The sequence below is a fragment of the Ammodytes marinus genome (assembly GCF_949987685.1).
Source record: "Ammodytes marinus genome assembly, chromosome: 18".
In the NCBI taxonomy this organism is placed as follows: Eukaryota; Metazoa; Chordata; class Actinopteri; order Uranoscopiformes; family Ammodytidae; genus Ammodytes; species Ammodytes marinus.
Genome location: NC_137222.1, coordinates 24,378,088 through 24,405,043, shown reverse-complemented (window position 1 = coordinate 24,405,043; position 26,956 = coordinate 24,378,088). Strand labels below are relative to the sequence as shown.

The 26,956-nt window shown below is 41.3% G+C and overlaps 2 protein-coding genes across 3 annotated transcripts in view; one reads left to right on the top strand and one right to left on the bottom strand.

Annotated features, from left to right (window-relative positions):
• Positions 1 to 18,554, bottom strand: part of LOC307264828 (angiopoietin-related protein 2-like) — a 20,628-nt gene extending 2,074 nt beyond the window's left edge. The window contains exons 1-4 of the mRNA XM_080046350.1: positions 18,209 to 18,554; positions 7,498 to 8,488; positions 2,468 to 2,661; positions 487 to 757 (exon numbers count right to left, since the gene is read on the bottom strand). Coding sequence (XP_079902476.1) covers positions 487 to 757; positions 2,468 to 2,661; positions 7,498 to 8,467 — 1,435 coding nt within the window. The 5' untranslated portion in view covers positions 8,468 to 8,488; positions 18,209 to 18,554. The remainder of the gene's footprint in view (positions 1 to 486; positions 758 to 2,467; positions 2,662 to 7,497; positions 8,489 to 18,208) is intronic.
• The window catches only part of LOC307265089 (ras-specific guanine nucleotide-releasing factor RalGPS1-like), a 112,451-nt gene that overhangs the window by 37,428 nt on the left and 48,067 nt on the right, over positions 1 to 26,956 (top strand). The gene's annotated exons all lie outside the window — the stretch shown is intronic.

The following is a 26,956-nucleotide window of genomic DNA, read 5'->3' as shown; positions in this document are numbered from 1 at the left end:
GTGGCTGCAACAAACGTATCCAATTTTCTCAACAGTTTCTGGCTAGGGTTTAGGACCCTATGACAGCTGCTGTCTGATGAGCTGACACTGATGAATCCTGATACATCTTGTCTGGAAAGCAGCAGAGCTACGCTATTCCGTCCAGACAATAACTATCCTAGGGAAATCCACACAGACTGCCTTGCTGTCAGTTAAAGACAGAAATGTTGTGTTGTAACAGTTTAAGGTTGGTGTGGATTGAATGGATAAAGCACTACAGAAACCTTACATTTTGAATATTGCATAACTAAAGACAGTTGGATCCCCTGCTCTCTGTCCGTGTAGTGAAGGACAAAATACTGAATCACTTCTGATGGACAGGCTAGTAGGCCACTGTGCATGGTACCTAGCTGCCATTGATGTCAAAAAATGTTTGTGATAAAATTTAAGCAATTTCTGCAAGTGAAAGCCCAGTACAGCGACATGATTTGACTGTATTCCACTGACCCGTGTAGACATCGTGGTCTCTGTCCAGTGTGGTGAACTGCTTTCCGTTGTGCCACGTGAGAGAATCTCCAGCGTTGCCATGGTACCGGCCCACTCTTAGCCTGTAGAAATCCTCCTCGGGCTCCAAACGGAAGCTGGCGTACTCCGCAAAGGTCTTTCGTCCACTCCAGTCTTCCAGAGTCACCAGCAGCTTGTAGGTTCCCTGGTTGGTCAGCCAGTAGATGTTCTCCAGGCCTAACCAGTATTCACCGTCAATGTTTCCAAAGCCTTGCTTTGAAAAGGTACAGAGATTTGAATTAGTCAAGAATAATTCATTCCAGGGCTGGGCGAATATAAATCAATATCATTATTTAGTTTTTTTATCCTCATACCTTAGTTTGTTATTATGCTCAACTATGAAGGAAACACACAGATGAACAATTTATATTTATTTATTGAATATTTCCAACTGAATAAAAACGTCACATTTTAGTTTTAAAGTAAAAAATCAAGTTCTATATTATAGCAATACATAATGCTAATAATAGTCGCATAGTCGGTTACTTCTTGCAAACAGAAATAATTATCTCAAGTTTTGCCATATGAAAAGTGGGAAATAACTTGAACTTTAACAACATTACAATAATGGACATTGGCAGGATCTTGTTGGTCAGAGGTTCTGAATGTCTGTGTTGATGAATTGCCCAGCCCTTATTCATTCCTACTTAAAAGAGCAGTTTTTCCTGCCGTTGCATACACACTGGTATGAGGTCACAGTCAGGGCCGATAGCAGTGGCATAATGGGCAGGACGTGTTTACGACTCTCTCCACCAGAGCTCGCTGTGTGTCTGAATCCCTGGCTTCAATTACATGGCACATGGATTCAATCAGGAGAGGGAGTCCATGTCCGTGCCAAATGTGAGCCTGTTTTTGGCTTAAATAACCTAGTTGACTCATTGAGGGTGGGTTGGGGAAAGGATTGGTTTTGGGGACAACTTGGCAGTACCCCATTGTGCTTTGGTCTTTAGTTTAAAGTACTGTAAAGACTAGGGAGATTGAGTTGTCCTCACTCAAGACCATAGCATGTCAATCTTTGGCAAAAATAAAAGTTTCACCCTGTGCGCCCCTTGTAACATAACGTCAGGTCCCATCAGTGATAACTGGGAAACACAGCATGTGTATGTGAGTTCTTGGATCACTGCCCTGGCAGCAACTCTGACAGCATTTTACGTTTATTCGAACTGATTTCAGCTGTCCTGTTGTGGTATCATAGATCTGACTATTGTTACGTTTTATTACAATTACAAACATATTACACAATGTGATGAATTGGGTTTCAGCTGTGGGATTTACATTGAAGTTCAATTTCCAACGGTGTCTGCTCATTGAATGAACTCCCCTGAACCCTCAAGCCAATCGAATACCTATATGTCTATTATGTCATGGTAATTCAGAATTTGCTTGAACTACCACGTTTTGTTTCCCACAAAAGATGATGCATAACCAACCTCCACCCTACTGTTAGTGGTTGACTACCACAAATGGCTATTTCTTCATCTTATCCTTACATCAGCATTTAATATAATCTATCAGAACATTTTCCATGATTAAACAAAGAAATAAACAGGTTGACTCTTGTCTAATTTTGGATTCTGTGTTTACACGGGTCGTTTTAGTTCATCATAAGTGTTTTAGAGGCTTATGGAATATGGACATTTGTAATAACTGGTCTTTTACATTGATAATGATGCCTTTTAATTAAATTACATAACATTCTTACAAGAATTATAATTAACAATATTGTTGCCAGAATTAATATACTTAAAATAAATACTTGCTACATTTAGATCAAGAATCTTGCTTGTCTTCGTGTTCCTATAAGCTCGACATGCTGCCTCACAGAGCTAGCATGATTGTCGACTCGTTAAAAGCCACGAGCCTTAGCCTGTAATAACCTAAAATGTCTCCTAACTATTTAGAAGGCTCATGTCCTCATTATTACCTTGTACGTGTCCCAGTTCCTAAAGAAGTTGACAGAGCCGTCCTGCCGTCTCTGAATGACAGTCCAGCCCCCGGGGTCATGCCTCTGGTCACACCAAACCTGCATCAGCTGTTTGCTGTTGTCTGGTTTCAGCAGGTACATGCCGCTGCTAGTGTACTTCCCCTCCAGACCCTCCAGACAGTCTCTGAAAGGACCTGCAGGAGAGACACAATCATGACTTAACAAAGCATTACACTCTATATTCATCTACAACCCCAATTCCAAAAAGGTTTGGGACGTTATGTAAAACACAAAGGCAATATATTGTATGTTTTACTCTATATGTCATTGTTTATCGTAAATATATGCATATACTGAATTTGATGCCAACAACACATTTCAAAAAAGTTGGGACAGGGGCAATAGGAGATTGGGAAAGCTGTAGAATGTTATAAAAATACCTGTTTGGAACATTACTCACATAAACATGTTAACTGGTAACCGGTGATATTATCATGAATGGATATAAAGGGGCATCCTGTAAAGATTCAGTCTTCACAAGAAATAAAAGGGTGAGGCTCACCACTTTGTGATGAACTGCAGAGGAAAACAGTCCAACAGTTTAAAAACAACATTCCTACAAATAATTTAAGGTTTACACCATCTAAAATCCATTATAGTGGAGATGTGCCACTTTTTACTCAAAGTGACATTAAAGTGAGGCCTAGACAGTAAAGTCTCCAACTCAAATATGTACATATATTTCAGGGTGTTGTGCATCCCTGGCAATCAAAACTTTGGATCTGGAATAAACTGTTGAAGAAATATAGCTTTTGGAAAAAAGGTTGTCTTGAGGCACAACTTGCCCCCGGTGTGGTGTAAGTTGTGCCGTTGGAGAGAATACCATGGGGTAAATTGTGCCATTGATATACAGGTCCTTCTCAATAATTGAACTTTCATATATTTTAGATTCATTGCACACCAACTGAAATATTTCAGGTCTTTTGTTGTTTTAATACTGATGATTTTGGCATACAGCTCATGAAAACCCCAAATTCCTATCTCAAAAAATTAGCATATCATGAAAAGGTACTCTAAACGAGCTCTTAACCTAATCATCTGAATCAACTAATTAACTCTAAACACCTGCAAAAGATTCCTGAGGCTTTTAAAAACTCCCAGCCTGGTTCATTACTCAAAACCGCAATCATGGGTAAGACTGCCGACCTGACTGCTGTCCAGAAGGCCATCATTGACACCCTCAAGCAAGAGGGTAAGACACAGAAAGAAATTTCTGAGCGAATAGGCTTTTCCCAGAGTGCTGTATCAAGGCACCTCAGTGGGAAGTCTGTGGGAAGGAAAAAGTGTGGCAGAAAACGCTGCACAACCAGAAGAGGTGACCGGACCCTGAGGACGATTGTGGAGAAGGGCCGATTCCAGACATTGGGGGACCTGCGGAAGCAGTGGACTGAGTCTGGAGTAGAAACATCCAGAGCCACCGTGCACAGGCGTGTGCCCTGACCTGGGCTACAGAGAAGCAGCACTGGACTGTTGCTCAGTGGTCCAAAGTACTTTTTTCGGATGAAAGCAAATTTTGCATGTCATTCGGAAATCAAGGTGCCAGAGTCTGGAGGAAGACTGGGGAGAAGGAAATGCCAAAATGCCTGAAGTCCAGTGTCAAGTACCCACAGTCAGTGATGGTCTGGGGTGCCATGTCAGCTGCTGGTGTTGGTCCACTGTGTTTTATCAAAGGCAGGGTCAATGCAGCTAGCTATCAGGAGATTTTGGAGCACTTCATGCTTCCATCTGCTGAAAAGCTTTATGGAGATGAAGATTTCATTTTTCAACAAGACCTGGCACCTGCTCACAGTGCCAAAACCACTGGTAAATGGTTTACTGACCATGGTATTACTGTGCTCAATTGGCCTGCCAACTCTCCTGACCTGAACCCCATAGAGAATCTGTGGGATATTGTGAAGAGGAAGTTGAGAGACACCAGACCCAACACTGTGGATGAGCTTAAGGCCGCTATCGAAGCATCCTGGGCCTCCATAACACCTCAGCAGTGCCACAGGCTGATTGCCTCCATGCCACGCCGCATTGAAGCAGTCATTTCTGCGAAAGGATTCCCGACCAAGTATTGAGTGCATAACTGAACATAATTATTTGAAGGTTGACTTTTTTGTATTTAAAATACTTTTCTTTTATTGGTTGGATGAAATATGCTAATTTTTTGAGATAGGGATTTTTGGTTTTTCTTTACTTTTTTGCCAAAATCATCAATATTAAAACAATAAAAGGCTTGAACTACTTCAGTTGTGTGTAATGAATCTAAAATATATGAAAGTCTAATGTTTATCAGTACATTACAGAAAATATCGAACTTTATCACAATATGCTAATTATATGAGAAGGACCTGTATATCTCATAAACTGTAATACAAGACAAATCCATTAGACAATCACTTATTTAAGGTTTAAAGTAAATAAAGTAAATATTTTACAAAGATTGAAGGTCAATTTTCTTAAACAAGGCCTAGCAGATCTAATGGTTTTACCTGCAAAGCTCACAGTGACAAAGTCACCATCATCATCTTTCTGGTCATCTGAACTCTCATCAGTGGTGTCGTTAAGTGGAATTGAGATGTCACTCTTTCTGAGCTACTGTAGACGATCAATTTCTTTTTGGTGACCAGAGTATACAGCCATGCCAATGGCACAACTCTCAGAAATTCACTTTGCACTAGCTGCTCCGCCCTTGTAGAACCAACTGCCACCTGGCATATGCGATTCCCCCTCCATTTCTGCCTTTAAATCAAGGCTCAAAGCCATTTGTACACCCTGGTTATTCCTTCCCATTAACTATCTTACCTCTGCACTACTATCTTTGTTTATAGGTGGATGTCTGGGCTTTATGGCTTTTATTTTTGTTTTTGTTATTTTATCTTCATTTTTTACCTACTGAATGTTCAGCACTTTGGACAGTGCAAACTGTTATAAATGTGCTTTTATAAATACATTTTACTTACTTACTTACTTATAACTCACCCCAGGCCCTCTGGCACAAATCACCCCAGAATTTTGGATAATAAGCATGATGCAGCAGTTTAGGGCTGACATTGTGCTAACTATATAGACACAAAGTGTAGCATACTAAAGCACTAAAACATGTGTCAAATGTTTTCAAACGTGTCTATAATTGTTCAGACACAATAATCAAAAAACCTTGAGCATGGAAATGTTACTTTGAAAGGCAAACTGTTTTTTTTAGCTTAAATGTGCTTATATCTTATTCCATGTTTCTCCCTTCTTTACAGGATGAGTTAAATGGATGGCTCTTCTTAAATATGTGGTCACATTTCCAATTTCTTCTATGGTTTTCTAGAATCAAGGGGTGGCACAACTTCCCCACCGGCACAACTCAGGCCACTCTCCCCTATAATTATAATACTTCGAGAATCTGGAGAAATCTGGAGAAATCTCTGCACGTAAGGGGCAAGGTCATTTGTGATCAAATTCTGTGGCACTGATAACGATTTTGCCGGATTATAATGTGTCTATATTTATCTCAGTCCTGTGAGGCTGTATACCACATGTTGTGTTCATGCAGCTGAGATCCAAAGACTAGATGTCACACAATTATTTAGCAAATTAGCAAACAATCCATCATCCTTTCTTGTAGATCAACTTGAGTTGGTTATGTGGGTCAAATTTCAAGTCAATGGAACTCACTATGTACTGAGAGGGGACAGGCCTTTCATAATGTTTGTGTTGCCATGTTTTGGCAGTTTGATATAGCACCACTGTACGGTGGCCCTGAAGTGCAAAACACTACAGCTATTCATCACAACACAACAGCAATTCATGGCCGTGATGGCTCTGACCCATAGACTGTTTTCTGACCGTGGCTATCGCCGCCTTCCAAGTAGCCTACAGCCTCTTGTCGGTAGTGGAAACGCATGGCAGATCTAGTAGGCTAACCCTGCCGAAACGAACTGTGCTGCTCAGAGGAAACAAGGCATGATCTAAACAGCAACAGAAAAACAGCTGTTGCTGTCCACATCAACAGCTCATCAGATGAATGATCCAGATCAAAACTGGACAAACCACCAAATGTTTAATCTTTATAGAGAGGGGAAACATATTTTGGCTGGCTGTCAAAGGCGGCTATGTCACTGTTTGTCATTGGCTACCATCAAGTGCCCTTTTTAAAACAAAGCTCAATTCAGATAATTCATAGGCGTGGACATATTATAGCCTGGACAAGTTTCTTCTTTCCACACACACACATAGATACACATTTTTTAATATGAAAAGCATTTTATGTAAACCATTTATCCTGAACAACCAAATGTTGAATGCAAATCTTCTGACAAATTTGGCATTGAAAGTAATTAATGTATCAAGTCAAAGTTATATCAGCATTCGCTGCACTGTCTTTCTCTGTATGGAAAATCACTAGATTGATTTGCCATTACATCGGTCAGAATTATTGTTACCACAGGTTTCCCCTCCCTCTCCGTTGTGCAAGGTTTACTTAACAGTTATGAAACAAAAGTCATTTCTGTCACCATATTGTCTGCCTTCCCATAGTGTCAACACAATTATATAGCCTGGTGAGACCAGCCTGACCTTGTGAGCTTCAGATTTGTTCGTTGTTCTATGTAATGTTCGTCCACTATAGTGGAAGGCAGCTTCTGATTGGTTCATGTAGTTGTAAATCTAGCCAGCCATATCTCACATCTCACTTGTCTATCCATGTTGAGGTCAACAACTAAAAGTACCAACCAGGGGCTGCTTCCACTGGTTCTACAAACTGAAAGAAAGTGGGGAGGGTCTGGTCTGACTGTAGGCTAAATTGATGACTACATGAACCAATCAGGGACTGCCTTCCACTATCGGGCCGGGCTCCTCCCCACAGAGATGGGGGATAAAGTCCAGACTGATCTGTGGGAGATAAATAAATAGATGCTCGGGAGATCAGGCTGGTCTCACCAGGCCAACAATAATAAACCTTAGAGGACGATGTGAAAATGTGGTTGTCTACTTACCAGAGGGCTCGCTTGTGAATGTGTACGTGTCACTTGGCATTGTGGCCAGTGGAGGCGGTAATGCTTTGGAGTTCTGGTCATTCTGTATGTCATTGGTCATGGGGTTGCTGCTGTGGCGGTTGTAGGTTGGTGGATGGTAGGGTCTGTAGCCTCCAGGAGAGAGAGGAGGCAGAGGGACCACAGGAGGCTGAGGGATTACGGGAGGCTGTGAACGGACAGGGGGCTGTGAATGGACAGGGGGCTGTGAACGGACAGGGGGCTGTGGACGGACAGGAGGCTGTGGACGGACAGATCGGCTCCTCTCCTGCACCACACTGTACGATGATCCTCCCCGCTTACAGTGCTCCTCCAGCTGCACGAGTAGAGTGCTCTGGTTGCTCGCTAGAACCGACAGATGCTGGTACTTGTGTTCCAGGTCGCGGTAGCGTTGGGATAGCATCCCCATCTCATTGGTGTGGTTGAGCACACGGGTTTCCAGCTGTGACACCTCCAGAGCGTTGTCTCGTTTGCGGATGATCTCATGCAGCAGCTGCATGTAGAGCTGTGTGACTCTGGAGTTCATGTTGCGGCTCTCTTTGCGCAGTAGCCTGACCTCATTGACCACGCCCCCGTCTACCTCCACCAACTGCTGCAGCACCTCAATCTGCTGCCTCTGCTTCTGGAGCTCAGTGTTGAGCAGCTCCAGCTCCTGCTTATTGACCCTGTTCCCCAGGAGGGCCTCGGGCTCTTTGGAGTTCACACAGATGGCCCCTTTGCTCTTCTGCTGAGGCACTATAAAGGTGTAAGAACATTTGTCCGTTTGAGAAGCGCTGTGGTCCTCCACCGCACGTTTTTGCCGTTGCGGAGCGTACATATACTCTCTCTCCAGGATTTCATCACTGTTCCCTATCTCCTGAGTGTCTCCCTGTAGAGAGGACCCTGGTCCAGAGAGCAACAGGAGCCTCAGCAGAGCCACCACAGGGAGAATCATAGCACCAGACCAAGATCAGTTCTAGAACAGATAGAGGGAGATTATCAGGACATTTTCATTCTCTTAAGGTTATACTCCGTAACATTACCATCTATTTTATTGTCTGTTTAGTTCTTATCAAATAGAGAGTTAAAACAATGGTGATTGAGCATATGACCCACTGATGAAAGCGCCTTTATTTGCTGCTTTGCCCAGTTATGCTACCGGTGGGCCTATGTCATATTACCTGCGCTGCAGCGGTGCGTTCTTTTACTCAGGACATGGGAGCTTTTAACCCAGCATGCATGCATGCCTGGGCGAGTGTTCTCACTTCGGAGTGCCAAATGCCGTAGCGTGACAGACTCTCTCTGTCTGCACATCTCATAACTTCTGGGTCACAATGTTGGATCAGATGACACAGAGAAAGCATTCTGCAGGTGAGAACTGCCAATATACTGACTTCATACAGTCAATAATGTTTGGGTTTGAAAGAAACTCTGGTCCAGAAGTGCCTGCAACTACATTAACGGCCACAAGAAATGCCGTATTACAGCTTTAAGGTCACATATTATGCAAATGTTTAGGTTCAGAATTGTAATTTAGGTTTCTACTAGAAATAGTTTTCATGGTGTAGTGTCAAAAGGGCTCACAGAGCCATTGCTAAATCTCTATTAAGCATCTGTCGGAAACACTCCTTTTTAGAGCCTGACTCTTTAAGCCCTGTCTTCCAAAAAGCCCAGTCTGCTCTGATTGGTCCTGAATCTAACCACTGGTTTTAATCTAACTGACAGTTAGTTTCAGGGGTATCTGGGGGTGTGCTTATCTTAGGTGGAGGAAGTGTTTTGTAAGGTTGGCAATAAGGGGTGTGGCTTCTCCCCTTATGAAATGAAATAAGCAAGAGATTAATCGGCCGAGACAATTTTCCATCATTGGGATAACCGTTAATCAAGATAGTCGGCAATTGTTTTTTAATGATTGATTTAGAAAAGCTATCCTACAAGGGGGGACACAATAATAGTTTCTATACCTTGGCAACCTTGGTATTTTAAAAATCAAACATTTTCATTAGGCCTTCAACTCTCTCTATAGAACAGACAATCCTTGCTGTCTGCGTCTCCCAATCCACTATTTCTCCCCCCCTCCCACTCCTGACGTTTCTTTTGTGACTAAACAGAGTTTGGAGATCTTAGACCAGGAGTTCCGTCCTGGTCTAAGATCTTAAAATCTATATCCCTGTCCCAGTTTTACGTTTAACAAAGTTATTAATAATACTATTTTAAAAAGGGTAAATGCATTTTTGATTCCCATGCCCAACCAGTTTTAGTAAAAGGATTTATATGCACTATTGAGCAATTTTACATTCAAATAAATATCCTAAATATTACAAGAGACATCGCAGACAACCCAGGCTTTATTATTATTAATATATAATGCACACATTTGCTCCCAGTTGCAGTGAATCTGCTGACTAGTTTGTCCGTATCTGAGGTAAGAGTCCTTGATGACAGTATTCAACAGTACATTATATCTGGCAACATAGCGGCTATGTTTTTCCAAAATGCATACATATTTGGATTGCATATAATTGTAAACCATGGGACACAGTGCCAGAGCTCCACATCTGAAAGATGTTTTTAATAGTCTATTAAGAGTGAAAGTACATATTTGTTTATATAGCACTTTGAAAAACACACAGAAAGCGCTTCACACCAATGTGCAAACACATTCAAATAAGTCCAAATAACATACAAAAACACAGCACAAAGTGATGTAGCCTTTTACAAGAAGGCTATGGTATAAAGGTGTGTTTTTTAAAGATGCTTACAAGTCCAAAGATTCAGCCGACCTGACAGAATGAGTAGTTACACAGAAGGAGGGGGAAAACGCATCCATCACAGCGTCAGTGCTGCCTAAAGCGTTCATCAGAACCCTCCACACGTTATTCGACAGGTGCGAGCTGTGTCAGACAATTTATGGAACGTTCTCAAGAAATGATCTAATATTCACACTAAGTTTCTGCTATTATTTTGCCAGCTGTGCAGAGGTGAGTCAGGGTTTGAACTTCTAAAGCAGCCACAGTGCTCCCTGTTCTAGACTTCACAAGTGCCTGGAGCTCTAGGGATGAACAGAATTCTTTCAAAACATATTGCCTCATTTGATGTTCTCATGATCATTGCTCCATCATCTTCATTTGTATTATGTCTGTACTTGTTTTCCTTTTAATTTGTTATGTTACCGTTCTGTATGCATTATAAACATGGGTGTACGATTCGTTCCAACATTAAGCGGGGGTCTAGTGGTCGTCCCAGAAAAAGGCAATTTTAATTCCTTGCATTCTTGATTTCTTTGCTCTCATTTTTGCCTTTTCTGCATCAGTGTATGGTGGAAATGTCTTTATTTATGCAAAGAAAAAGACAACATTCATTTACCCAATGACAAAAAATATGATTGAATATAATGCAGAAAGGCTCTCAGGCATTCTGTATTGCTTTGAAATATTTTTTCTCCTGTATTGTAGGAGGAGAGCATATTTCATCTCTACAAATCTATTAGAAAATTAGACCTTGGTGGGAGCTCGGCAAGGTTAAGATGGTATGGTCCACTAACTACGGATGTCTGAAATCATTGCGAAATATATAGTTACAGGTCAGAAGGATATACAAATTTTTTAACTCCTTGAACTCTTATTTTTTACCTCTTTGGGGGATAAATTTACCTCTTCTAAATATTGAGGGGAACATATCCCCTGCATCCCCAATAAATACAAGCCTGTGTTTATATAAAAGCCCAAATACACAGATTCAAAAGAGTTTTTTTGAGTTGAAGAACTTCTGACCACCACTTGGCTCGTTTTACATAATGTGAGTCAACATACAGCTAATAGTTTAGTTTATTTTTCCTGGATTGCACTCCAATTTCAAAACTTCCAAGTTCGATTGCACGATATTACTATCATCTGTAGACTATTACAGATAAGGAATGAACAATAGACACAAAGTAACTGTATTTCTTAAAGCAGCTCCATACAGTGAAAACATTGGGCCTCTTTACTAAAATATATGAGTTGCAAGGCTTGTTCAGGCAGATGTGTTCCCAATCTTGTATGATGGCAGGCTGTGTTTTGGTGTTTCTCTCTGTCTTAAGGTCATCACCATCACAACATTGGAATGTTTAAAAAACGGAACACAGAGGGGAATCTCCCCTGGCGATAACACTGTTATCTTCAGTTGTTGGAGATGGTCGTTACTTCATCATAACGTGTTCTGCCAACTCCTGCCTCAGCCAGACCAGTTCAGTTATCCATTTTCACATAATACACCACAGCCTTATAATGCCTAGCCAAGGGTTTTTCTTAAGTTCAAAGTCAGTACGTCTAATTTATTACGTACACAAGTGGACCATGAGTGAGTTCAGCAGTGAAAAATGTATCTTGTCTGTTCATATTTCTGGCACGATGCCTCATAGTTTTTGCTCTTGGACAATGATTTGGCCCGATTGTTTAGGCTAAGATCTGTTTCTACTTTCTACGACCACAGGAGCAAATTTCTTATGCCGTCATCTACAGTTACTAGAGGAAGCCCACAAACTATCTGTGCTACTGACGGATGCACTGAAACAGACAAAAACTAACCAGAAAGAAACAAAATCAGATCATATTTGCTATTTTGAAGACCGACATCATGTCTTTCATACATGAACTCCGGATATTATCCGTAGAATCTGACCTGGGGAATGTCCAGATCGACCCTTTCACACATGCAGCACACAGCAGGAGATTGTGGGTGTGGGACACATCTCTTGTTCCATTGTCCCCTCAATGGCGAACAAGAGCCCAAGGTGCTTGAACTCCTTCACTTGGGGTAAGGACTCATTCCCTACATGAAGTTGGCAATCCATTGGTTTCCCGCTGAGAACTATGGCCTCAGATTTAGAGGAGCTGATCCTCATCCCAGCCGCTTCACACTCAACTCCAGTGAGAGCTGAATGTCCCAAACTGATGTTGTCATAAGGACAACATCATCCGCAAACAACAGTGATCGTCAGCCCACCGAAATGCAACCCTCCCCACCTACATCAAAGTTGTGTCACTGTAAAAAAATACCACTCAGACCACAATCTCTCAAATAAAAATGACCAAAGCTTCATTTTGGCTTCCAATGTTATTTGATCGTCCTCATTGCCCAGATCTTTACAGTTCGCCAGAAGCTGTGAACTTTTTCATCAGTGGATGGAGATTAGCCAAGTTTCTGCTGCCGATCTTGGGCTAGTCTCTGTGGAACAGCATTTTAATGCGATAAACTCCAAAATGGACACAGACAGCCAGACGGACAGCAGATGCACACGTGGTTCTGTTTATACTGCTTTGCTTGTCTGGTAAGATGTTTTTGGCTGCAAGTGGACTAGAGCTCAAACAATTAGCAGATTAATCGATTAGTCTCTGCTCAGAAATGTTATTGGAAACTATTTTAATAATGGATTTATGGTTTACGTCTACTCTCAAACAACATTTTCCTACCAATCTCTGGTTTCAGCTCATCCACTGTGAGGATTTGCTGCTTTCCCCTGCTTTATATCCCAGTGAATTGAATAATTGGTTTGGTCAGATCCAACAGAACATTTGAAGATGCCATCTGGACTCGTGGCCATTTTCCACTTTATTTGACATTTTTGACAAGGATTAATGAAGATGGTTAGTCGCAGCCTTAACAGTAAATGGTTACAGTGACTCAGTTGTCTGTTGGGGGATTCTTTTACACAGTAGAAACATCTGTGTTCTGTGGTTGTTTCTCAAATGAAAGAAAATAAATTATTGATAAAAGAAATAAGATGGATTCATCACTGACACTCATTATGTTGTTGACAGTTGGAACATTGCTCCTTGACTGCCCCGGTTTAAAATGAAATTAAGAAACTACTTCACTTAACTTAAAATTAAGCCATACTCTCAGGCAAACATCATGTCCTACTGGTTATGTGTTAATGTAGGGAACCATTGTTCAGCCTCTTTTAATGTGCATAGAAATTCATGAATCATAAGATTTAGAAATTTCAGCAAGCAAATGTGATCAAGTTGTAGCTTTTCAGGAGTGTTGGTGTTGTGAAGCAGTGTGTGACTGAGCATTTGTGGTTGCTGTAGGTGTGTGCAGTTCAACACAATGAGCCCAGGTGTTTAAACACATGCTGCCCCTTTGTGTTGCTCTGTGTAGATCATTGGACAGACATAGAGGTTGTTTTGAATCTGGCTTGATCTCAAAGGCAATGATTGCAAAATAGTACCTCTGCCAGTTAACAAATTAAAAATTTGTGTCATGTACAGTAAAAAGTTGTAAAATGGAAAGCTGATGAAAATGGTAGAAAGCTCGTACTCCTTCTGATTGTAGGAGGCAGGGGAGGAAATTAGTTTGGGGCCAAGTGCCTGTCAAAAATCTGAAATTGCCCTTGAAATTAATTTGACGGTGGTTTTTAATGCCCCCGTTAAATAGAGAATTATTTTGGGGTATTTAAACTGTATTTATATGCATTTGCAAAGACGGAGTCTAAAATGGACAGCCAAGCATCTGTCATTCTTTCCCACACACACAACTCCAACTTTAAGAAGTAAAGTATTGTAAATGAGTTTTTGAATATTGGTCTTTCTTTCATGCAACAAACCCTGGTTTAATCATTTTCTAGGGCATTGAATAGATACTCCATTATATCCTTAAACCGGTTTGGTAGTGCAGTTGGCATTCAATATTATTCTTGGTGGTATTAAAGAGGTTTTAAATAGTAGGGAGGAGGCGGTTCAGCCCAAACTAGGGGGTAACCTTGATAGAGGAAACAAGGTATTTCCCAATATTTGATCAAATTGCCTAGGAAATGATCCAATATGCCCCAGAAACATAGGGAGTTTCCTACCCTGGTAGGAGGTATACACTACACTGAAGCCAATCCAAGCCTCTCTGTGATCTGATGCCTCAAAGAGACTGAGCTTGTATTATTTTAATGAGCCTTGTGTTGAGTTGCTGTGTTGTAAATGCATGTATTGGTAAAGATTTATAGGCCAGCTGTAGTAGGATCCGCAGATTTTCTCCCTGTCTTTTTCGATTTAATTTCTTAGCTCGTGAAATACCTGTAGCTCCCAAAACAATATGACATGTTCCGCTAATTGACCCGTGCAGACAAGGTTTCAATATATCATGAGTGTGCCTATGGATCATAATGAATATGTTTCACTTCACGGTGGTGATTTCAACAAGCTCAAAAATGCCCTTTGTATCTCTGCTGCGTTTAGATTACAAAAGCACTAATCATGGATGTTATCACTGCCTATCACTAGCGTAACGACTGAAAAAAGACGGGATGAATTATTTCTTGTCCTTTTATTAAAAGTTGTTTTAACTGCAGTTGGTTTTTTTTCTGCAGTCTTTTCTTCTGCCACTGTGCTCTAATGAAGATGAATGTTTCATTTCCTGCTGCTGGCGGAACATGACAACGTAATCCAGGCCGGCACTAGAGGAACTGAACAGGAATACAGTCCAAAACAGTCACACATGACTTTTCAACTGACTTAATGTCTCTCTGTCTCATAGTGCGGTTATACTCTTAAATGCTTAAAGTTAAGTCAACTATGTATGCTTGAGCAAAAGCCTCGCAAACGTCTTTGTCTGTTCTTACACATACAGTTGCTTAGAGTAACGCATGTTTTCTTCATTTCACTGACTGTTAGTTTTTTGCAGTGTACACAGCTGTATAATGTGACTCGTATACTCATATCATTTCCTAGAGATGAATAGTTTGGTCTTTTATTCTCATTGGAGCCCTTATTCCCCTGTTGATGACCTTTTCAATATTGAGTCTGTGATGACTGGCTATGGCTGCTAGAAATAGCTCAGCTGCTTTAGTTGTGTTTGAGAACCTGCAGTTCTTCTCATTGACAGGTCTGATGAATGCAGCCAAGGCCTTAACCAGGATAAAAAAAAATAGTTTACCCCTCAAATGACTGCTCTCCTGTCTATTTAACTGACTAATGGATATTATTTGACAATACGTTAGGGTCATGCTGATAAATAAAGATCCATCCATCACAACATTCAATGTCTATCAAACATAACATTAGTAGAATTGTCAGGTTCCGCTTTATCTCCAATGAATTTCATCATAAAATTTAAAGTCAAGGTTAGCATGTTATTGGCAGTAGAAGCCTTACTTTATCCGTACTAGAGTCAGTGGTGTTGTTTCAGTCATAAACAGGGTCTAAGACATCCAGCCGGCACCCGGTGGGGTTTTTTTTTTAACAATAAACCCTCTGAGATTTCCATACAAAATGACTGTGCTTCTCTGTCTTGGTTTGTAGACATTTTTTTTTGTCTTGAATCTACAGTTTGATGTCTCTGTAGAGATAAAGCCTGCCCATAGCTACACTGTTCCAGGGAAATCTGTCAAATCTCAGCTTACTGGGAAATCCAGCATGGAACCATAAAAATCAGTCCAAACCCAGATCAGCGTCTGTCAGGCTTACTACTTCTAAAAGGTGTCGGCAGACACACATAGGACCACACAGAGAACACACACAGCCCTCTGTGCTACATGTCACTATCATTTAACAGGAACAAAAGTGAGTTGGTCACGCACGCTTTATCCCTCCTCTTCTCCTGCTGAACCTCTTTCTATTGTAACTCATTCATTCTCTCTCACACACAAGCACGCACGCACGCACACACGCACGTATAAATTATTATTATTTTATTTTATTTTTTCAGGCTTTTTGAGCCCCCCCCCCCCCCCGAATGATTTGGCGCTGGGTGTTGAGTTTTGAGCTACAGCCATGCCTGCGTCTAGTTGTCTAGTCTGTGGCAGGAGTGTTCACATTTGATTGGTGTCTGACTAATATCTTCCTGCTCAGCCTCAACAGCTTTGTGGTACAGTAGCTATAGAAAAGGTTTATTCACTCTTTGGTTTGTGCTTTGTTGCATTTTCATCATATGACATATCAATGTGATCGTGTTTGACTCTTTACACAATGTCTATTTGCCTTCAGATAAAGGAGTCATTCATCCTATTGTTCCAAGAGACATGAGTGGACCTGAGTGGTGTTCTAACCATGCCAATGTATCATCCTTATATAAATAATAGCCTAGGAGCTTTGCATTAACAAATGAAGGTCGCCTTAAAGCTATAATTGTAAACGTACCACACCTTTCACTTAACTCATTGATTGTTGCAGCTGTAAAAGGTGGAGTCTGTGATTCTGGAGAAAAAATTGTTGTCAAAATCAGTGACTATCTCCTCACGACCTGTATGTACTGTGTGTTCACTGAAAAAAACCTAGACTACGCTCTGTAAACTGGTATGTAAAGAAAGGAGCCCATCGTAGCTGGCAACAGGCCCTTTTTACGGAGCTTAGGCTGTGTATTTACACTGGATTTTTCTTTTTTCAGTGCACACGCAGTACGGACAGGTGGCGATCGTTAAGAGATATTCACCGATTTCCAGAATTGCTGCTCTAAAGAATTGTAACCATGATCGGTAGTGAACAAAACCATTCTACTGTACGCATCCAAAATCTGGGAGACAAAGACAGACGTACTCAACATACCCAGCACCATCACTAATGCCCAACTTTGGAAGCTGATCAAACAAGAAACAATAGAAATCCAATTTTCGAGGAGATGGGTCACACACTCAATAGACCATACAGTTCAGTTACAAAGCAGGTCCTAACATGGAACACACAAGGCAGGAGGGAGATAACAGAACAACTAGACCACTTTCATCCATCTACTTTTTTCCTTTTAGATTCAAGATTCAAGAACATTCTAAATATACAGCATGCAGCCTGTGCAGTGCATATTTAACATTATTTGTTACTTATCTGCTGTATAACACACCCGTATTGATTCATCTGGGACAAGTTAATTGTTTATTGGCGGGGCTCTACCCTCAAGTTTTGTGTTTAACATTTCAAGCGCCTGAAATATGACTGAAATTTTAATTATTTGACTCTCCTCTAATCCCTCGGTTAAAAAGGTGGGGCCACATGTGGAAATCCTTATTTGTTCCAAAGTATAACATTTTTCTTAAATACCGAGATTCAGCAAGCAGTGGACAATCCCCGAACATATTCTCAGTTGCACCAGACCAGTTATTCTTTTGGTCAAACAGTAAATTGATTTTGATTCTTTTCCTCCCCAATGCACTGCAAGTGTAAAATAAATTAATCAATAATAATAATAATAACAATTAACCAAAAGTAAAACTAAATTTGTTTACCAGGTTGTTCCAAAGTAGAGTTTGCTGAGTCGGCTAATCTGAATTTCAGAGTATTGAAATTAAACTCGGACAACGATTTTTTGGAAAACATTGCTACTTAGTCGTAATTTCCAATCAAGTTTACTATTTACCAGTAAAGCGGTGTCAAGTCTGCTTATATTTCGTATAGTTACTGCAAGTAGCATTATTCAAAAACAAATTGGTGCTAATACATTGTAATACAGAATATATAATGATTTGAAATCATTGGCTAAAGTCTACACAGTGTCTGTTTGTACACATCTGACTCAATGCTAACCAATGAGATGTGTAAAAACAGACAGTTTAGTCTTGTAATAAAACCAAAATAGTTAAACCTTATTAACTATACTAAAAGCTAAAAATATTCCCAATCAAATGAATTTGATGAGAAAAGTGAATGATTAGTTGGAAATACACTGTATAATCAGAACTCAATATGATTATTGAATACGAAATCAAATTTTCCGGTCAGATAATTGTCCCACTCACCACTGGTCTGTACGTCCTTATGTCCTTTTGCCTTTTTCGGCAAGTTTGACTCCCAAGTCCTCACCAGTCAGAGTCCATCCACATTTCCAATGGGTTTTGTCCGTTATTTTTGTCAGAACGTCTTCATATTAGAAGTTTTATCTGCTGGCAAAAATCTACTTTCCTTAAAGACCAGAACCAAAATGTTCCAGCTGCGATGATGTCGCTGCGGAGGACTGTCCAATCAAGCAGCAGCAGCAACACACAGCCAGAGCTTTCCTCTTTGTACCTTCATTCATCTGCAGCAGAGGAGTCCTTAAGAGAGAGTTCACCTCTGAATGTGTCTCTCCTCCTCCTCAGACTGGACCTCCCCATCACACAGAGAGAAACACTTTATTTTTTGCTTGGGTAATTAAGCTGTGAGCCATGGCCACGCCCCCTTATCCCTCCCCTTGATCACGGAGGCTCCCAGTCCCCCCACCTAAACCCTTGTCCCCTGCAGTCCCCCTGCATCCACCAGCCCTCATACACACAGTCCTGCTTTTTCCACTGCTCAGCGAGCCCAGGCTGACCAGACACACATGGCAGCAGCTGTGAGCATTGCAGTCTAAGGGTCAGTGGTGTGGAGCATGTGGATCCTGACCTGTGCTTATTAAGGGAAGCTACGGGAAACAGAGATGTTTACCTCATGTTTCTCCCCACTTTGTTTTTCCTCTTTGGTTCGGCAGAGACTTGTTTGATCTTCCTGGCCTCATTTAGACAGTAATCCTGGACTTGAATTGGAACAGAAAAGACACAGTTCCTCCCGCTTAAATAGTTTTCGATGCCTTATTTCCTGCCATTTAAAGGGACAGTTCAACATTTTTGTAGCGGGGTTGTATGAGGTACTGTGCTGATAAGCGCGGCTGTTTGCAAGAGATGTCTTCGTAGCAGAAGTCAATGTTGTACTGTTACAGAAAAACTTTTGTCCCATGTATAAATGCTCACTTGAAAAATAAATATCCGTTCAATTGTTCCCCAAATGTAGTATTTGTTGTTCACCGTTTTAGTTTTACGCATTACAGCCGGTAATTTTTGGACTTTTTTTCAAGCGTATTTTGGACATGTATTACTACGCTAACTTGCGCCGGCTCTGAGTCCAACAGCTGATTGGCGGAGTTATACGCTGTACTGCACCGGCACCGGCACGAGTTGGTGCAGTAATACATGGCTGAACTACGCCAGAAAAAAAGTGCCAAAATGAATTCTCCCCCAAACTCCTTATAGGCGGCTGTGGCGAAGTGGGTAGGGTGATCTTCCACAGGGTTGAAAGGTCGGTGGTTCGATCCCCCGCCTCCCTGCCACATGTGGAAGTGTCCCTGGGCAAAGAGACATTGAACCCTAAATTGCTTCCGAGAGTTAGCTTGCATCCTGGGTGGTAGCTGCTGCTATCGGTGTATCTCTGAATGTGTGTGTGATTTGGCGAATGTGTACAAATGTAAAGCGCTTTGGGTCTGTGAAAAAACAGGGAAAAGCGAAAAACTATTTTTTTACCATTTATAGTGACTTCACTGATCACCATCTCCATAAGGTAATAGACAAACTATGCACAATGACAGCACTTCATACAACCACACTTTAAAAATACTGCGATATCTCTTTAAGACGACTCATACAAACACTCGTGTAAACTAACGTGTTTATCTGTGAAACCAGGCCGTGAATGTCCATTCAGACAATTTTGCCAAAAAGCCGAGGGGGGAAGAGTTTGGATACAGTTTGTTGTGTTGTCATGGTAATTACTGGTTACATAATACCCGACAAACACTTTTTTTTTTTTTTTAATATTCAGTGAGTCATTGTATTTTGCTTTTAATTGCACGAGATGCTTACAAACTGGGGGATGTATTCTAAGTTTTTGTCCTGGGATTTGAAAAATGCACTTAGAGGTCAGATGGGCAAGGGAGATGGTTATCCTGTGAGACATTTGGAGAGACTCTGTGGGAAGACACGCTTATGTTGATTTGTTCTTTTTTCTTTTTAGCTCAGGAAGCCCTTCACAAGGGAAAGTTTCAGACAGTTTAATGTCACTCTTTTTAGTTTCAACAAGCTGTGTTCGCTCATGTGGCAGGTCTTGTGTGTATGTGGCAATGTTGTGGAGCACAGTAGGGGGGGCTGGAAAATTGTTTTTGTTAAATACAATATTGACTTTACGAAACCACAAAGAAATAAAGAGGCTCTACGATGCAATAACAACATTAGAGTTAATTGAAATCCCTAACGGAAATACAATGATAGTCATTAAAGTGCCTTCATGCTAAAGTTGAACCATGTCTCGGAGCACATTCCACTGCAGTGGAGCATAAAAGCAGAACCATGATTCTTCTTTTCTTTGTTTGGATTCTTCCTGTATGTGTGTTTTAACAAAAGAGAAGTTCTCTGGACTTCCTGCAATGGCTTTAGTACGTCATGCGATCCTGTGTCTTTTTCCTTTCTGCGCTTTGTACAGCAGGACGTGCCCCAGCCTGTGACACACACACACACACACACACACACACACACACACACACACACACACACACACACACACACACACACACACACACACACACACACACACACACACACACACACACACAGAGTCTGCTCTGATGGGCCAGCTAATGACCTACAGTTGGAGCTACAGCTAGGAAGCTGCTAGTCAGGGGAAAGCAGTGGACTGTAACCTCTTGGTCTAGCACAGTATTCATTCAGACCAGGAACACAGGAGAAATGACTTCTCACACCAACCTTTTCATTATATACTGTAAAGTGTCATTTCACTCCATAAAAATGTCTGTGTGCATTTCAGTTATGAGCTCAGACTGAATATGCCCCATTAGACTTGAATATATTAAACGACTAATAAACTGTAAATGTTTCATTGTTGACCAGTGGGCAATTCTGAGTGAGAAATGAACGTTTGTATTGCATACATTATCATGTAAATAAATAAATTGATGCCTATGAGATTGGATTTAAAACTTTAAAGTCAAAGCGCTAATCTACAGAATTGTAAACTATTTTGCAAATCAGTTATCTTTCATTAAACTAAAGACAAAACATTGATAGTTAAATAGATGATGCAACTATTGTAAAAACACAGGAAACAGCAACAAACAAAGCATGCAGGCCTACTATATGAGTGACAGTATTATGTAGCATAAACAATTTTTGAGTCACAGATGAGCAAAAAAGCCCCCTAAGAATATCAATAAATATGAGAAAGTGAGTGTGATTGTCGTGCATCAGCAATGCAATCCACTAACAGATCTCCCAGATTATCACACGAAGACAAAACTAACAATTGTTTTATTCCTGTTAAAGGGGCTTCATATCTTATCTAAAGCCCTGTCTACACGGAGCGTTGCGGTTCAGTATGGCACGACACATTTATGTTTGCACTGTCAAAAGTTGGGAACGGTACTAAAATAAGATAACCGTGCCGCATCTTTTTTTGTCACCCTTTCGTTGGGGTACGAATCTGTCCCAAAGTGTCCCAAAAGGGTGGAACTACACACTGCAGTTGGTTGATTGGTTGACAGAATAATAAGTTATTTTCTTGCAAGTGATAAACCACCGCGTGTAATCACCTGGGTAAGTGTGAACAGTTTTTATTGTGGCGTTTTCCACTTCATTGAATGAATCAGCGGGCTACACTGTGTCCCGCTGTTATGATGTCATGATCGTTAGGCCTACATAGCCGCCGCAGCCAGCACTGTTCAACTGCTTTCTATATTGCTCTGACCCCAAGTGATGGCTGATCACTGTATGTTGGCACAATGTGTCCGAATGCTGTAATAAGTTGAGCAGACCCTTTTGACTGGGTCTTGCTGTGCGTCAGAGAAGCTGTCCGGCTCTGCAGACTGAGCACAGCTGAAACACATTTATACTCCTCTGTCTATCACGGTGACATCATGACAAATATTTGTTAAGCATTTATTCTGTTGGGCTGTAAGATGTAATATTTAGGATGGAGCTGCCAGCAAAGCTGATCTCATTGACAGCCAGTGTATCTCCAGGGGATATGGGTGTAGCAAGGAGAAAAGCACTCGCATTAGAAGGGTTTTAGCCTCGAGTTTCTATGTATGAATTAACTATTCTATTTGAGTTTTATATGTCCTCTTGATTGAATTTTCTTTTTAAAAATCAAATCTCAGCATCTGGAGATAAAAAAACATTTGCAGTGTATTTATTCCATTTCAACACTTGGATATCATGAGCTGTAATGTGGTTATAGGGTAGGGAGGCTTCAGACTTTTGTTCTGTTCTTCAGACACAGAGTAAAATCCCTTAGCTTTGAAACACTGCCAAACACTGCCTGAGGTGCTACCCAAACGTTCCACAACTGCTTTCCATCGCACCCTGCCTTAATCAGTTGAAGCTTTACCGTTTTACATGTTGGCAATAAGGCCGTCTGCACACATCTCATAAACGTTGGCTAATGATTAATGACGAAGGCTCCCCCTGCTTTCTCTCCCCACTCCACTGTAACTTCTGTTGTAAATGTTTAAAGATGAAATCATAACTTTCCACATGTTGGTGTGAAGTCATTTTTCTCACATCGTCTCTGGACATTGTGTTTTGCTAGCTCTCTTGCTAGCAGCTGAAAATATCCTCTAACCTGAAACATCTTTGATTATATATTCGCTGACGTGATTAAAGTACAAATGGGAAGCGAAAGATAAGGTTGATTTTTGTAACACTAGTGCTGTGCCCGTCCAAAAAACTTTAAAATCAATCAAGGATGCACACCTTCGTGCCGTGCGCAAGCCATATCCGGAAGCTCAGGCCGATCTGACAAACAGTCTGAGAGATATGCGAGTCACAGACAGACAGACAGACGTTTCTTGCTTTATAGATAGATGAAAGTACCTTCAAGAGGGAGATCAAGCTATAATCACCACATAGACTGAGAGTCCAACCACAGGAAATATGTAAAGGTGTGTTCAATTTGAACTTGAATCCAATTTTGAATTACTATTTTAGTAGTAATCTGTCATATCTTCTGTGATTCAAGTGGCAGCTTTTGTGGTAAGAGTTCATTGCCGGCGTGCACCTTGGACATCATCTCCCAGAATGCCTTTTGAAACCAAACGGTGTCGATTGTATGACGTCATCGATCGCAGTCACTTAGTTTATTTTTTTTCCATAAACTATTTTTTCAAACAAACATCAAACAATCAAATATTTATAACCCCCACCCACCCCACACCCCAAACAATCCTTGCACATGACAATGAAACATTTAAATTTTTTATTTTTTTTTAAAGTACAAGACAATGCCGGCCAAATACGTCACACGTACACACATTCATACAAAACTTAAAAGGAGTAGCGGACAAGGTTATTAATAAGCCATCTGGAAGTGACTTAAAGTGCACCTATTAGGCTTTTTCAACTTTTAGGACCTATAAACGTTGTTATATTGATTTATAGTCATGTTTAACCATACTAAAGTGTCAAATAATGACGTATATGCATTTAGACGTATTCCCTGTTGATTGCTGGGACGGCTGTGCAGACTGCTAAACACTAGGACAGCCGGTCGCGATTCACTTGTTCAAATTTCCGGGATTTATCTACGTTAGGGATGGCCATTTAGAATTTTTTCTTTAACCGGTTAACCACCAGAATTAACGGTTATTAACCGGTTAACCGTTAAGATTTAATGTAGCCTATTCATAGTGACATACATGAAACATTATAGCAGGGCTCCCGACCTTTTTTTGTTCCAAGGACCGGCATATTAATTTAAAAACAATTCAGGGACCAGTAGCCAATTTAAATGCCTACATTTTGACATTCACACGGCACCTTGTCTGTTGTGAGAAGGGGTCTAGTATGAGAATGTAGGAGCAGAAAGAGCAATAAGTGACTGAAAAGGGACATTTATACACACACGCAGACTTAGGGGATGGGGAGTCTACCGAAACCCGGTGCTAAGTAGTGCTGAGCACGGGGCAACATTTTGAAAGACCGTAGTATTGATAAGCTCCGATGTTATCAGTACTGCATAACGATGCTTTTGTTTAAGACGGATTTTCGCTGTTGATCCTGGCACACAATCATGGCAGACCTGTGTCTGTGCAGGGGTCGGGCACTCACTGCCTGGCTGTCTGTCACTCCCTAGTCTCGCAAAGCCAGACCAAACTACAGCAAGTAGTATGGTCTGGAAGCACTCCGTTTAGAGCCGTCTATTCGGGGGGAAACTGGGCTGGCCTGTTTTTATTTGTTTAAACCAATCACAATCATCTACGGCGGGGCTAACCCCGGGAAGCAGCCAATGGAGGCGTAGCGTTGTTTGCCGACGCCAGCGCTTAATAGACGCTGGCTGAAGTGGTCAAACCAGACTAGTCACTCCCTCACACACTCACTGAGACGGTGATAGATGCAGGACAGCATCCACCTCAAGAAGGCTAATGCTAGCGCTATGTTAAGCTAGCGGGAGCCCACGCTGTTAATTAAATTATACAAACACATGGCAGGGGAGTGTTGTGACCATAAGTTGTGCCTGGGAGCGTACCATGGACCTATTATAAAGTTGAGAGTAGCCTACACTACTCGTTTCATTCTTTACCGAGAGTTGGCATTCTTACATCCGGTTTAGCGATATCAAAATAAGAGTCCGGATTTCAGAGAAATTAAGATTTTTTTTTATTTTTTTAACCGTTTAACCTTTAGTATTAACCGGTTAAATATCTTCTTAACGGTTAACCAGTTAACCATGGACATCCCTAATCTACGTAGATCAATCCGGATTTTCCATGTATGGTAATGCTGCAACGTGCCCAGGCACGCTGCGGCCATGCCCCCACCTGCCTGCTCAAATCTGCCCGTGCGCCGCTGAAAGTGTTCCGGAAGGTAACCAATCACAACGGAGTGGGGTTGGCAGGAGGGGGGCGAGGGGGCGGAGAAGGACGAAGCCTAGTGTTGACAGAGAATGCTGAGATCGCCCAGATGAGAGGAAGAGTTTCCCGAAAATCTACATAGTATTTTGTTCTGTGATTCTTGTCAGGTTGCTCTATAGGAGTCATTAATGAGAAATTAAGACCAGAAAAGTAGTATAATAGGAGATATTTAAGGTTTTTAACGTGGGAGATGAAGGGGCGCCACCTAGAGTCAAATTTCTTCAAGGAACCGCTCAGAGAATATTTAATTTTTTCAAGTTTAATAAAGAACATTACATCACTTAACCAGGAAGACGACAGGGGAGGCTTGGGAGACCTCCACTCAAAAAGTATTCTTCTCTGAGCTACGAGAGATGAAAATGTGATGATATCTGCTTGCGGTCTTGAGTAGGCAGAAGGCACCAGGGGGACCCCAAAAATGGCTGGCAAAGGACATGGATGAAGATTTAGCTGCAGGACGTCAGACAGTGTTTTGAAGACAGAACACCAAAAATTGTTCAGTCTTGGACAGAGAAAAAACACATGACTGTGACCACACCGGTTGCAGCTATCGTCTATGACAGGGTATAATTCTGCCAATTTGGCTTTAGAGAAGTGGGTTCTATGATGAGATACCTTAAACTGTATGAGCCCTAGACGAGCACAGGATGATGTTGAGCTCATTCTATCGATTGCCTTAACCCACCAGTCATCTGTGAAATCCACATTTAATTATTTTTCCCATGCAACCTTAGCTTTGAGCACAGGTTTGTTATTGAGCGACATATACCCGGGATATAAGAGCTTTCTGATTGGGACTTAATTTAAGTAATTCCTCCCAGGGCAAAGTGGGTGGTGAGGGAAATGAAGGATACTGCGTGCAAATGAAGTGTCTTATTTGTAAGTAACGAAAGAAATGTGAAAGTGGCAAGCCAAATTTTTTAATCAGATCTGTAAAACTGGAAAAAACTTTATTTTCATATAAATCCAAGAGGCAATAAATGCCGTTTGCTTTCCACAGAGAAAATGATGCATCTAAAGCAGGGGAAATAGGTGGTTAACAACTATGGGAGCAAGTATAGACGAGGATAATCATTTGAAATGGTGCCGGAACTGATACCAGATCTTAAGGGAAGCCAACACAATTGGGTTTTTGGTGTGCTTGGAGGGGACAGTTGGAAGAGGGGAACACAGCAGCGCCGAGAGAGATGTTGAAAAACAAGACTTTGATTCAATGGACCCCCAAGAGGTGTTAACTGCATGGAACCAAAACACTAGTTTTTTAATATAAGCTGACCAGTAGTAGTACATAAAGTTTGGCAGGGCAAGGCCCCCTCCAAATGGACTCATTTCTAGTACGTTCCTACTAATTCTTTGGTGTTTTCCTGCCCAAATGAATGATTTAAGTCACTTTGTTTCTTTACCTCTTTTCTTTTTCTCTTGACCAGTACCTGCACCACTCTGACACACAAGAGTCTGTGGCGTTAGTGCAGTGACAAGCTCCGACTGGGCAGACACAATGCTGCGTTCAATTGTACTCGGAAATCAGGAACTTCTGACATGGAGGTGAACACAGTGATCAGTAAGCCAAAATGACCTTTTCCCCAATTTTGAATATTTGGGACCGAGGACCTTGTCTTATCAAAATAAAATAAAAAGCTTCCAGATGCACTGAAATGCATACAGGTCAGAACTCAGTACGACCAAGTCAGAAGTTCCCGTGTTCTGAGTACAATTGGACTGCCGTAAAAGTGCACTGTTGTCCCTTTCACACCGCCGAAAAATCGGAGCTAGTTCGGAGCTATAACCAGTTTTTTTGGTTTCACACCGCCAGAGAGCCGGCTCCAGGCTGTGAAAACCG